The sequence below is a fragment of the Sapajus apella genome, unplaced genomic scaffold (assembly GCF_009761245.1).
Source record: "Sapajus apella isolate SASKATOON/1434 unplaced genomic scaffold, GSC_monkey_1.0 scaffold331, whole genome shotgun sequence".
In the NCBI taxonomy this organism is placed as follows: Eukaryota; Metazoa; Chordata; class Mammalia; order Primates; family Cebidae; genus Sapajus; species Sapajus apella.
This window is the reverse complement of record NW_022437271.1, coordinates 36,473-50,571: the sequence shown is the minus strand read 5'-3', so window position 1 is coordinate 50,571 and position 14,099 is coordinate 36,473. Positions and strand designations below refer to the sequence as shown.

Here is a 14,099-nt window from a genome sequence, read left to right as displayed (position 1 = left end):
TCCCACTGGACCATTCACCCCCTGCCAGTATTAAAGACTGATCACTCAGTTCAATCAGAGATTGCACTGGGTTAGGGCTGGCTTTCATTTTAATAAAATTCAACCAACTTTTGATTCCTGTTTCTAGGCCATGACCCTGTTGGGTTTCCAATTGACAGGCTGGTAGATCTGTGTCTTTTTAGTCCCATAGGACTGTAGGGAAGTCCATTCTGCTCTCCAATGTATTCTGTTCTTGAGTAACAAATAATTCCAAGTCTCATCTAATTACTGCATTGGCTCAAAAATCCAGTAAAATGTTAAATGAATCAGGCCTAGATGCATATGAGGCTCCTCAGGTGCAGTTTCTTGGGAATGCATCATTAAGTACATTTCCTCTACATCTTAAGACCTGTGAACTAAAGACACAAATTGTCTACCAGCCACCTTATCCATTACAAAATGGTGCTAGAGGAAAAGATTGCAGTAGATAGTCTCATTCAAAAAGGAGTAGGGGAGAGTAGGAGGCACACAGTAGCCACCATCTGTAGAAATTCTGGTATTTACCAGTTATCACTGCCCCAGGGTCAAAAGATACGCTTTGATCAAGATCCAGTTTTGTTCTGCCTGGCTGTGATTCTGCCCTCTGAGACATCCTTTCTCTTCCATAAGAAATGGCCCATGTGTATTTTGGGGTAGCTTTCTTAGTATTCTCAACCTGATACCTTCCTGTAAAATGCTGGGGGTGGTCCAAAGCCCTCATTTCATTTTGTGCTGTCTTTCAATTCTAAGCTAGTACAATTCCTTTAAAAACGTTGTGTGGCCTTTTATATAAATTTATCATCAACATGGTTAGATAGAAGCCACATCCACATCTTTCTAACACAGATCCTGCTTTTACCTAGGAGGCTACTGTGAGACAACAGTACACTGCAGTCTTCAAAGCCTTTGTGTTTAACCGAGAGGGTCTACAAAGCGCACTCCTGACTTTTAGAAGCCTTACTAGGTGCACTTACAGAAGATCATTTTGAGGTCTTCACAGAGTGTCTTACAACCCCGCTCTTAAGACCTTTACCCTAAGGCTGTGCTTTGATGATTATAATCTGAATTTGATCTTTGTACTGAAGCTTTGTGAGTGTTTTTTTGGGACAGTCTAAGGAAAAGAACGTTTTATTTTTGAACCTAGCAGGTCCTGGTGACTGTATTTTCTCTAAACTTGGCTCAAAAAGTTAATTAGTTTCACCTTTGGTTTATACCTCTCTTCTTATATTTTACTCTAGGCAGCCAGAAATTGGTTGTCACTTCTACCTTCTGCCAGGACTTCTCCCCAGCTAAGTTCATGGTTCTTTGGGTACTCTTTCTGTTTTCCGTGTTACCTCTGGTGACAGTGTTACCCACCATCTGTTTCTGGCACCTCGTAATAAGAATCCCTTTTAGCTTCTGCCCACTACCTGGCCCTAAAGCTACATCTTTTAGGTTATTGTTAGGTCAACTGAAGAATCAGGAGGTTCATAAAATTGGAAAGGAGAGCTTCATTTCTTTTGAGGTGTTGCAGTCTGGTATCCTGCAGGCTGGGAAGCATAGCTTCTGGCAGAAACCAGAAGCAGGCATTTCGAGGGAGGGAAAAGACAGGAATTTATGCTGATGAAGTTGGCTAAGTATAAATATTTAACAGGTTGTAAGCTATGAATATTCACAAAGGGGACATGTACATACATAGTAAGCAAATATGCATGTTACATGCATCCCTTGTTCACTTTGGGGTAGAGACTTAATGTGTTAAAATTGGGCTGTATAACCAAAAGGTCAAATGGAGGACACAGGCATCCCATGTGCAGCTTTCGTAAACCAACCAGAACCAGTACATGGTTAGTGGTCTCTTATCAGGAAGGAATGCTAGTCAGTTGTGTAAATCAGTGGTGGAGCAAGTCTTTTGAAGGGGCTTGTTTCTTTTTAACTCTTAGGAATGAAAGCCTAATGGTGGTTAGTGAGGGAGTGGGTATAAATAGGTGTGCCCAACCTCCTGTCACTGCCAGTAACTCAGTTTTTAAGGTTTCTCTGGGGTCCCCTTGTCCAAGAGGGTGTCTGTTCAGTCAGTTGGGGAGCTTAAGATTTTATTTTTATTTCTTAGTTATAGCAGTACCTACATCCAGTTTGAAATTCTGTTTGGGATGGCTGTTGCAGCATAGCCAAGCATCTTAGAAATTAATAGTTTGAAACTGCCATTTCATCATTACTGTCTTTCATAGTTCCAGATTTTAGACTCATCTGGCTGGTTCTTGGATTGGGTCCTTTACATGACTATATTCAGGTAGAGTCTCATGCCGGGGTTATTGATTGATGTGTAAGTTACATTGATTAAAATGCACAGATCTGAAGCACGCAGCTCAGTGTTTTCACTCATGTGAACATCTACACAACCACCGTCCAAATCAAGACAAAGATCACTTCATTCCCCCATAAGGTCTTCTTGGGTCACTTCCTAGTCGATTCTTGCCTCCCTTCTCCCACCTGAGGTAATCTCTATGTTGATTCTGTTACCATAGACTAATTTAGCCTTGTCTTAAACTTCATATAAATGGAATCATACAATATTTTCTGCTGTGTTTCTGGTGTTTCTTTTGTTGAGCTTAACATCTGAGATTCATCCAAGTTGTGATAGCCATGATAGGTCTTTTTGTGTTGTTTTGAGGTATTTCATGTACTATGGATATGGTACAACCTGTTTATTCCTTATCTTGTAGTTGTACATTTAGATTATTTCCAGTTTAGAGCTATTGTACATAAAGATGCTATCAACAGTCTTGAACACACCTTTGGTGTACATAAGTACTCATTTCTTTTGGGTATGTACCCATAAATAGAATTGCTAGGTCATGGGTAGTATATGATTAACTCTTTGAGAAAATGCTGAACAGTTTTTATGTGGTCAAACCACTTAATATTCCTTCCAGAAACATGTGAGCATTCCAGTTGCTCTGCATCCTCATCGGCCCTTGGTGTTATCATTATGCTATTCTGGTAGATGTAGTGGTTTTATTTCATATTTCCCTGATGGATAATGATACTGAGAACCCTTTCTTATGTTTACTGGTTTTTTTTTTTGGATATCCTTTTTTTGTGAAGTGCCTTCTTAAGTATTTTGTCCCTTTAAAAAATCAGGTTGTTTATCTTTTTATTTTTGATTTGTAGAAGTTCTTTCAATACTTAATAGGAATCATTGGTTAAATACATGTATTGTGAGTGTATTCTTTCAGTCTATGGCTTATCAATTCACTTTCTTAATAATGTCTTTTGACCAACAATTTTACATTTAGTGAAGTCCAGTTTGTTACTTTTTCTTTTTTGGTTAATGCCTTTCATATCCCATTCAGAGCCAAGATGCTGTTCTCCTGTGTTATGTTCTGGAAGCTTGATTATGTTTGCTTTCATACTGTGATCTACCTTGAATTCATTTTTAGGTTCTGTGAATGGTAGGGGTCAAGGTTCACCTTTCTCCCCAGGGTAATCTAATAGCTTCAGTGTCATTTATTGCAGCAGAATTTTTGTGCTAAACCAAATAACCATATATGTATGATTATTATATAGACAGTCATTTATATATGTGATTATATATGTATATATGTATATATTTCTGGATATGCTGTTCCTTTGGTCTTTTGGTCCAACCCTGTATCAATATCACACTGATTTTCTCAATTACTGTAACTGTATTTTAAATCTTGATGTAAATAATTTTTCTTTAATTTTATTCTTCTTTAGGATTATTTTGGATATTTTAGATTATTTGTATTTCAATATAAATTTTACAATAAGCGTTTCAATTTTTTTTGAGACAGAGTCTTGTTCTGCTGCCCAGGCTGGAGTGCAGTGGCACAATTCTCAGCTCACCACAACCTCTGCCTCCTGGGTTCAAGTGATTCTTCTGCCTCAGTTTCCCGAGTAGCTGGGACTACAGGTGCATGCCATCATGCCCAGTTAACTTTTATATTTTTAGTAGAGACAGGGTTTCACTATGTTGGCCAGGATGGTCTTGAACACCTGACCTCATGATCTGCCCACCTTGGCTTCCCAAAGTGCTGTGACTATAGGTGTGAGTCACTGCACCCAACCAAGCTTTTCAATTAAAAAAAAAAAAAAAGCCTAGTATTTTAATTGGGACTGCACTCAATGTAGAGATGAATTTGTAGATAATTAATACCTTAATACTGAGTTTTCCAATCCATAAGCATGGTAATCATATCACTTTACTCTCTGTTTTCCCTCACCAGTATTTTGGAGTTTCTATTTTAGAGGTCTTGCACATCTTTCATCAAATTCATTCTCTGATTTTTATTTTTTCATGAATATGGCAGAAAAACCCACAAAAAGCTCAACATCGTTGGTCATCAAGGAAATAAATATTAAACCCATAGTGAGATACACGTATACGCTCACTAGAATGACCCCTTCCCAGTGGAGAAAGACTGAAAACATCAGGCATTGGCAAGAATGTGGAGCAAGTGTAACTCTTATTGCTGATAGGAATGTAAAATGGTAGAGCTACTTTATAGCAGTTTGGCATTTTCTTATAAAGTTAAACATACATGTGAGCCATCAATCCCACTTCTAATTGTTATCCCAAGAGAAATAATATGTCCACATTTACACAGAGATTTGTATTTGGATGTTCATAATAGCACAAAACCAGAAACAACCCAAAATTCAACTTGTGAAAGGATAAACATAATGTGGTAAGTCCATGCTGTGCAGTACTACTCAGCATTTAAAAGCAGCGAGGTACTGATATACACACGAAGGAGAAACTCAAAAGCATTGTGCTGAACCAAAGAAGACAGTCAGAGAAGACATAAGGCACCATCCCATTATATGACATTTCAGAAATGCCGAAACTATAGTGACAGAAAGATGATCAGGAGTCCAGCAGGTGGGGAGAGGGGATTGACTCCAAAGGTCAGAAGGGAACTTCCTGGAGGGTGGAAATATTCCATATCTTGATTGTGGCAGAGGTTGCATGACTGTATACATCTGTCAGAAGTCACTGACTTGTACACTTAAAATTAGGGAATTTTATGGCATGTAAATTATACCTCAGTAAAGCCATTTTGTGGTAAAATACACATAATATAAAAATTTACCATTTTAACCATTTTTAAGAGTGCAATTAATTCTCACTAAGTTCATTCATGTTGTCATGCAACTGTCATGGTCCATCTCCAGAACTCTTTTCATCTTGGAAAACAAACTCCAGGACCTTGTCATTGTGCTACACTTAATCTCTGTACCCACTAAACGCTAACTCCCATGCCTGCCTCCCCCAGCCTCTGTAACCACCATTCTACTTTCTGTCACGATGAAATTGACTATTTCTAGGTGTCACATATAAATGGATTCATAGGCTATTTGACCTTTTGTAATAAAACTATTTTTTTCCAGAGTCTACTTTGACTTTGACAGGCAAACCAGCTTTCTTACATTACTTACCTTTACCTACCTTTTTATTTTCTTCCCCTGTTTCTATATTTAAAGTATGTTGCTGGAGAGAAGAATACTGTTGGGTTTTATTTATTTATTTATTTATTTAGGCTAGTCAAGTGAAGCAGTCGGAGTGGAGAAGGAACAAAGAAATCTGTAACTGGTTGTGATCCATTAGTTGTTAACACCACTGCACTCAGACCAGCCGGGTTTTTTTTTCAGTCTGTCCGCTTGTGTCTTTTTTCCTCTCTGCCCTCCTCCATGTGCCTCAGGGTCATCCGTGAAGTTCCAGTCAGTTCTGTTAGTCACCAGCTGGTAGAGGGTGTGCTTGTGGGACAGAGTCTCAGTCACAGCTGGGCCACCTCAGGGGCCATGGTCTGGTCCAATATCAATACCCTTTGGCTTAGTGCCAAGTCCTAGTCTAGTCAGTTGTGGCCAGAGTGCTAGGGATACGTGGTACTGAGCACAATGGAATATATGGCCGCATTCCCCCAGGAAGCATTCTTTCTCTCATAACTGGAACTGCTACATTTCTGTGGAAGGGATACAGGAGGCCAGGATGGGCTGGGTCTGCATACTGTTCCCACTGAGGGAAATTCCAAGATTTCTGAGTTTTTGACCCAGGTAGCATGACTTCCACTTAAGTAAAGGCATGTGAACTTTTGTTTGTATATTGGTTACTGACTGTGTGGACAACTGATAGTGAATAAATAAATCTTTTTGTTACTCTCCTTGAAATTCTTTTTCATTGCATTCTGGAACATGTCTGTTAACTGATTCTTTCTGTACCCTTCTTACCTCCTTCTAAAATTAAAAAAAAAATTGTCATGCAGTAAAATTTACACATCTTTGATAACATGCAGAACTATGTTATCACCTCAACAATCAAGATACAGAACAGTTCCATCACCCCTCAAAGCTCCCTCATGGCACCCTTTTAAAAGTCAAACCCTCCTCTACCCCTGACCCCAAGGAAGTGCTGATTTGTTCTCCATCCCTAAAATATTGGCATAAAAATAGAATCATAATTTTATAAAACCTTTAGAGACTGACTGCTTTCATGCAGCAGAGCACCCTTGAGATACATCCAAGCTGAGTGTCCCTGTGAGTCTCTCCTTTTATCTCTGGGCAGTATTCCATTGTGGGGACATACCACAGCTTCATATCCATCCTACAGTTGAGGGGCATTTGGGTTGTTTTCAGTTTTTGGCAATTATGAATAAAGCTGCTATTATCATTCATGTACAGTTTTGTGTGTGTGTGTGTGTGTGTGTGTGTGTGTGAACATACGTTTTCATTTTACCAGAGTAAATACCTGGGACTATGATTTCAGGGTCATATGGTCATATGGTTTGGCTGTGTCCCCACCCAAATCTCACCTTGAATTGTAATAATCCCCAGGTGTCAGGGGTGGGGCCAGGTAGAGATAATTGAATCATGGAGGTGGCTTCCCCCATACTGTTCTCGTGGGAGTGAATAAGTCTCTCAAGATCCAATGGTTTTATAAACGGGAGTTCTCCTGTACAAGGTCTCTTGCCTGCCGCCATGTAAGATGTGCCTTTGCTTCTCCTTTGCCTTCCACCAGGATTGTGAGGCCTCCGCAACTATGCTGAACTGTGAGTCCATTAAACCTCTTTCCTTTATAAATTACCCAGTCTTGGGTATGTCTTTATTAGCAATGTGAGAATAGGTGAATACATATGGTAAATTTAAGTTTATAAGAAAATGCCATACTGTTTTCCAAAGTGGTTACTATTTTGTATTCCCACCAGCTACATATGAGGACTGCTTTTGTAAAGCTCATCTCAGTCACACCTGTTGTATTTCCTGGAATCTCCCTGACTTGTTGATGCATGTCTTGAAACCATGGAGTGGGAAGGGGAGTAGCTTCTCTTGTTATTATACTAATAACCCACTTGGGGAATTTTTGCTTCCTCTTCACACAACCTTGGATTTAGTGGATTTCCAAACCAAGCTTATCTTTGTGAACATAGCAGCCTTAAAACATTCCGCTCTGCTGCAGAAAGAGTCCTGAAAGATGTACTCCAAGGGTTTAACTGAAGAGAGTCTAGCGAAGGAAATATTAATGGATGTATGGGCCTGGCTAAGGTAACTAACAAGGGATGGTAGAGCACCCAGGGATTACCAACAGCAAGAATCCCTTCCCCTCCACCACTAGGCCTGAAGAAGTGAGGAGATAGAGTAGTAATACCAGAACCCACAGAGAGTTTGGAGCCATGGAGGAGAGGCCACTCAACAGAAGCCGTACTGTAGAATGCAGCCAGAGCCTGAATAAACCCACAGTAGGGAAGAAGTGGGGAGGGGAAAGAAATATCCAGACTTCTCTCTTCCACTACCCTCTGGATCCTTTTGGAACTTTCTGTTGGTCAAACCCAATCAGAAATCGTAAGGAAAGTATATTAGCATGTCAGGATTCTCCAGAAAATGGAACTAACAGGATATATAGAAAAGAAGATAATTTATTATGAGGAATTGGCTTGTGTGTTTATGGAGGCCAAGAAATCTCGTTATCTGGGGAGTCCAAGAAAGTTGGAGATGTAATTCCAACTTAAGTGCAGAGGCTAAGAATCAGGGGAGCAGATAAACCTGAAAAAAGGAGAGAGCTCATATACATGCACAGAGAAACAGTGCTTACCATGGTCAGAGGTTGGGCAGAAGAAATGGGGAGATGTAAAGCAAAGGATACAAAATAACAGATATCTAGAATGAACAAAGAGATCTAATTGTAGAATATGAGGACTAAAATTACCAAAATTATATTTTATCACAGAGTTTTGTTAAATAATTAGATTTTAACTGTTCTTGTGACACAGAAAAGGTGAGATGATGAATATGTTAGTTCTGCTTCTCTAACCATTTTACTATTTGTTTCCTATAACATCATGTAAAACTCAAATATATGTAATAAAATTTATTTTAAAAAAATTTAAAGGCTGAGCACAGTGGCTCACTCCTGTAATTCTAGAACTTTGGGAGGCTGAGGTGGATGGATCACTTGAAGTCAGGAGTTTGAGACCAGCCTGGCCAACATGGTGAAATCCTGTCTCTACTAAAAATACAAAAATTAGCCAGGCATAGTGGTGCACATCTGTGATCCCAGCTACTTGGGAGGCTGAGGCAGGAGAATTGCTTGAACCCAGGAGGCAGAGGTTGTAGTGAGCTGAGATCGTGCCAGTGCACTCCAGCCTGGGTGACAGAGCAACACACTGTCTCAAACAACAACAACAACAACAACAACAACAAATATACTGAAGTATTTTTACTTAAAAGATTTGTACCCATTAAATAATTTTCATTGCTGAAGGGAATGTGAGGAAACAGTTATCTTACACTTCTCAAGAAAGTTTAAATTGCTACTAATCTGTTAGTAAATATTAGAGAGGAATCTAAAATATACAATTAAAATCACACAGAAAAAACTTGACTGCAGAATAGTTTGTAGTATTAAAAAAATAAAAGGTCTAATGTTTCTCAATAGTAGAAGAGTTAAATGCTTTATGATATGTCCACAAAATAGAACACTATGCAGTTATTACGAAAATATATAGATACACACTAACTCCAAGGGGGAGTCAATATACCTTACCGTTGGAAACTACAAGTTACACAGTAAATGCATAGTGTATCCTTTTTTTGAATAGATAAAAGCAGAAAACAAGGAAATCCTGTATGTGTTTATTGTGTTTGCATGGTCGTGCAGAAGAGGGTTGAAATACAGTAACACCAGGCCATTAGCATTATCTCAGGGCAGTAAAAGGTGGAATGAGAGAGATGTTAAGGTTTTCTTTATAAATTGTGTATTTTTTTCACATGAAACATAATTTAAGCATGTTAAACTATTTTGTTTAAAATTAAAGTATATATTTTATAAAATAAAAAAATAATAATCACAGCGAGTGAGCCTTCTATGGAGCCCATAGAAGTCAGCTTTGGAGGACCCAGAGCAGGTCAGAGAAGGAAGGAAAATGGACTAGGATGGGGTGAGACGGGAAGTGGCAGATGGAAAATAACCAGCCTGGCTCATCCCTTGTGCCTCTCAGCACATTCTTGCCTTTTGCTTGGATGAGGACATTGGTTTCTTTGCACAAAGTTCCATCAGCCAATGTATCATCATATGGTGATGTCGTTTCAATTTCACCTAAATCTAAATTGTGACATTGGGCACCATGAGTGCCCTTCATGTAAGAATGCAAGGAAGAGTCATAACTAAATGTAGCTGTTTCACCCCCAGCCTCTGTAGATGGATACTAGGGCCAAGCTGATACCTCAGAGCCTTCTTTTTCCATCACCCATTCCATGTTCCCCTTATCCTGCCGGCACCCCAGATGGGCAGTGTTTTATTTGGTGGGTGTATTAGTTTCCTAGGGTATTATAATAAAATACCATAAACTAGGTGACTTAAAACAACAGAAATTTATTATCTCCTAGTTTTGGAGACCAGAAGTGTGAAATCAAGGTGTTGAGGCTATGTTCCCTCTAAAACCTGTGGGAGAATCCTTCCTTGCCTTCTCCTAGCTATTGGTGGTTGCCAATCATCTTTGTTCCTTGGCTCATTGAAGCATCATTCCCAGCCTCTGTCTTCACGTGGTGTTCTCCTTGTGTGTCTTCACATTGTCTTCCCCTGTATGCATCTGTCTCTGCATCCGGATTTCTCCTTTTTATAAAGAGACCAGCCATATTGTATTAGGATCTACCCTAATGATCTCATTTTAATTTGATTATAAAGACCCTACTTCCAAATAAGGACACATTCTGAAGTATTAGGAGTTAGGACTTCAGAATATCTTATTTGGAGAATGCAGTTAAACCAGTAACAGTGGATGGCCCAAATCTGTCCTTAGGATCCAGGTTTTTAGCAATGCTTTCTTTCTCGGGATTCAGGTTTCCCACTGACTATTATTGCTAGATGTGTGGATATCTAAGACTTCCCACTGAGTTCCAGACGTAGTCCTCCTTACTCGGTTGTAAGCAGTACAGCTTCTCCCAGTAATTGGGATCATGGGTAGTAAGTCCTTCTCCCAGTAATTGAGATCAAGAGTAGTTAGTCCTTTTCTGCCTATCAGTTCTATAGCAAAGGGAGCCCATAATGGTCAAGGGACAATCTCAACTCCCAAGCATGTCTCGGTTTTTAGTGAAAACATCCTTTGGGCACCAAAACACATTATTGAAAGATTCCAAAACTCCAGGGATAAAGAAACTATCCTAAATGTTTCCAGAGAGCAAAAAGGCATAGACATAGGACTGGGTACCAGAACGGCATTGAAATTTTCAGTGGAAACACTGAAAAACAGAAGACAGAAACAATGCCTTAGAAATGCGAAGCCTAGAAATCTATACCCAGCTAAAGTAGCTTGCTTCTGGGATTCTCCTACTGCCAACTTAGTTTTGGCTTTACTAGGTCTTCTGAGGCACTTAATACTTGTTTGTCTACTTTCCAGATTCTGAATTATTATAGCATTCATCTTCTCTCCTTTTCTCTTTGTTCTGGTAGATTTATGTTCTTTTAAAAACTGTCTTTACTCTTATTTTAATGGGGTTTTGGAAAGGAGCTGTTTATGTGGAATTGCTTTATTTTTTAAGAGGACATATTACTTGAAAACAGTTTTATGACACTGATTCTTAGATGCTATTTACATGTTTTCAAGTGGCTAGATCACTAGGTGTGGGTAGGAATCCAGCTCCTTCAATAACCTAAACTATTACTTCAGGGATGAAATAGGATTTTTAATGTTCCAAATAAGCTTTCTGGATTTCTTCAGGAGACTGGACTGAACTGTGAACTGCTCAGACACTGAGAGTTTACTCTTTCCCAGCCTTGGCTTTCTTTACTCTTTAGAGAAAGAAATTAATGAAATTGCATTAGACATATTTTACTCCCCAACTTTTTCTCTTGAAAAGTTTAAATATACAGAAAAACTAAAATGCAATGCAATGAACGTCCATATTTCCTTCATATGGATTCATCAATTGGTAACATTTTGCCAGTTTGTTTTGTCTCTCTGTTATTTATATGTGGATGTGAGAGAAAGACAAAACGATATGTATATTATAATATGAAAAGATACAGCAGCATAATGTTCTATATATAGATATCTCATATATATATATGTGTAAAAATGTAGTAGTTCTTGACACTTCATCTCATAGGGATTGTATTAGTTTGGGCTGCAATAACAAAGCACCATAGACTGGGTAGCCTATAAACAACAGAAGGGTATTTCTCACAGTTCTAGAGGCAGGAAGTCTAAGATTAGTGTCCCAGCATGGTTGGGCTCCAGTGAGGGCCCTCTTCCAGGTTGCAGACTGCTGACTTATTGTAACCTTAGATGACAGAAAGGCCCAGAAAGCTTTCTGGGAATCCTTTTACAAGGTCACTAATCCCATTCATGAGGGCTCTACCCTTATGACCTAATCACTTGTCAAAGGCCCTATTTCCTAATACCATCACCTCGGGGTTAAGGTATCAATATCACAATTTTGGGGGAGACACAAACATTCAGTCCATTTCGGGAATAGTTTAAAATCATTTCTAAACATCTCAACGAAACATACATTCCTAACATGATTATATTCAGAGTGAATTAAAAATGCATTGAGCAGTATCTCCTGAGCTAGACTTTAAAGTAGTCTTTAGTAAAAGCAAACGCACACCTTGCCCCCACCCCCACCCACACACTCACCCTTAATTTCTGGGACCTTGTTGATCTGAATATATGGAACCATCTGAAATAGCCAATAATCACTGTTGTTCTTAATGACATCATTTTGTAAAACGTTTTTTCTTTTTTTGAGATGGGGTCTAGCTCTCTTGCCCAGGCTGGGGTGCAGTGGCGTGATCTTGGCTCATTGCAACCTCCACCTCCTGGGTTCAAGCGATTCTCCTGCTTCAGCCTCCCGAGTAGCTGGGATTACATGTGTATGCCATGACACCTGGCTAATCTTTGTGTTTTTAGTCGAGATGGAGTTTCACCATGTTGACCAGGCTGGTCTCAAACTCCTGACCTCAAGTGATCTGCTCACCTTGGCCTCCCAGAGTGCTGGGATTACAAGCATAAGCCACCACATCTGACCTGTTAACATTTTCTAATTTAGTAAAAACAAAGAGTGGGTAAAGCAGCTCACTGAATGGTTGAGACCCAAGCTGTCTTCCATGGACTACCAAGTTGCCCTGCTGAAGAGGATCAGATAACATTCCTTTCAGTTATAGAAAACCTTTCTTTCAGTTATTGTAATCTTAAAATGTTATGTTTCATGTTTTTTAAACTGTGAAAACAGTTTTTAAAACTTGCTGAAAGTATGGCATTCTAGATTTGTGCCGATGTCCATTAAGTGATTTACAAATGTTGAGAATCTAAGGATTCTTAGAATTCTTACTTACGGAAGTTTTTGTGTTCATCCAAACTAAAATTGTCATGCAAAGGGTCCCTATTAAATACTGTCAAAACAATTTGACCTAATTGACATTTATAAAACAATAGCAGAATATGCATTTTTGGAAAGTGCACATAAAATATTTACCCAACAACGATCACCTAATTTTTTTTTAAAGAAGTTTAAATAAAATTAAAACTTTGGTTGGAAAACTCTCTTCTTCTGTCTCCAGTGATTCAATTAGGGAAGCTGTTAATAGGTAGGAAGGGAAAGAAGCCAGCTCATGACTTAATAGATATCAACTACTCAAGGTGTTGAGAGTGTTATACAGTAAAAATCTTCCTTCTGTTTCAAACCAAAACTAAATAAATGAAAATTATAACATGGAACATGGTGTTCAGGCTTATTAAATTATACATTTTTTTCTGCCTCTTAATAGGAAAAAACATTTTATCTAGAAGGACTTGGAGTTTGTAGTTACAGTGAGTTTCCATATATTTTGTATATCAATTACTAATTTTCAAAGAACTAAAACATTATATACTATATACTATTATATGCTATAAAATAAATATACTTAATAGAAATTATACTGAGCATATGTAAATCTTTCTTTCAAGATGCAGAAACCACCACACCTAAAACTGAGGGTACATTAATCATGAATTAATATAGGACGTGAGCCCAAATTTAAAATATTTACTCATAGTGTTACTTCGCATGAAATTGTGATCTGCCCTAGCAGACTTTAACATTGAATGTGTGTATCTTGAAGGAGGAATATCACAAACGTGACTTCACGGAGGTGCTGTCTCCCAATATGTACAACAGTAAACTCTGGGAAGCCTCAGGCCACTGGCAGCATTACAGCGAGAACATGTTTACCTTCGAGATTGAAAAGGACACTTTTGCCCTCAAACCCATGAATTGTCCAGGGCACTGGTGAGTATTAAAAGTGAAGCAGATCTTTTCATGAGAGCACATAGCATACTTCATCACAATTAGCTTTTAATACTGTTTTGCTTTGTGGAATAAAAGAATCCCTTTAATCTGAAGAGTGGTGATTACTAATTTTTACTAAGTTGTTTCATTCTGGAGAATGGACTTACTTTTGAAAATATATTTGATCTTTGGCAGGTATGGAATGTTAGCTGGTAACCACTGCATTTTAAAGGATAATGTTATGTGTCAATTTTGTAAGTTTTATAATATTTGTCTTCCTAATAGTAATGCACTTCAGATGTTCAATTTGCAGA

The 14,099-nt window shown here is 38.5% G+C and overlaps 1 protein-coding gene across 2 annotated transcripts in view; it reads left to right on the top strand.

The window, feature by feature from the left end:
• LOC116545675 (threonine--tRNA ligase 2, cytoplasmic) overlaps nt 1–14,099 on the top strand; it is a 65,631-nt gene that overhangs the window by 26,246 nt on the left and 25,286 nt on the right. For both annotated transcript variants that reach the window (XR_004266404.1, XM_032272212.1), the window contains exon 11: nt 13,619–13,785. Coding sequence is in view for 1 of the 2 variants with exons in the window: in XM_032272212.1 (XP_032128103.1) it covers nt 13,619–13,785 (167 nt within the window). In the remaining variant the exon portion in view is untranslated. The remainder of the gene's footprint in view (nt 1–13,618; nt 13,786–14,099) is intronic.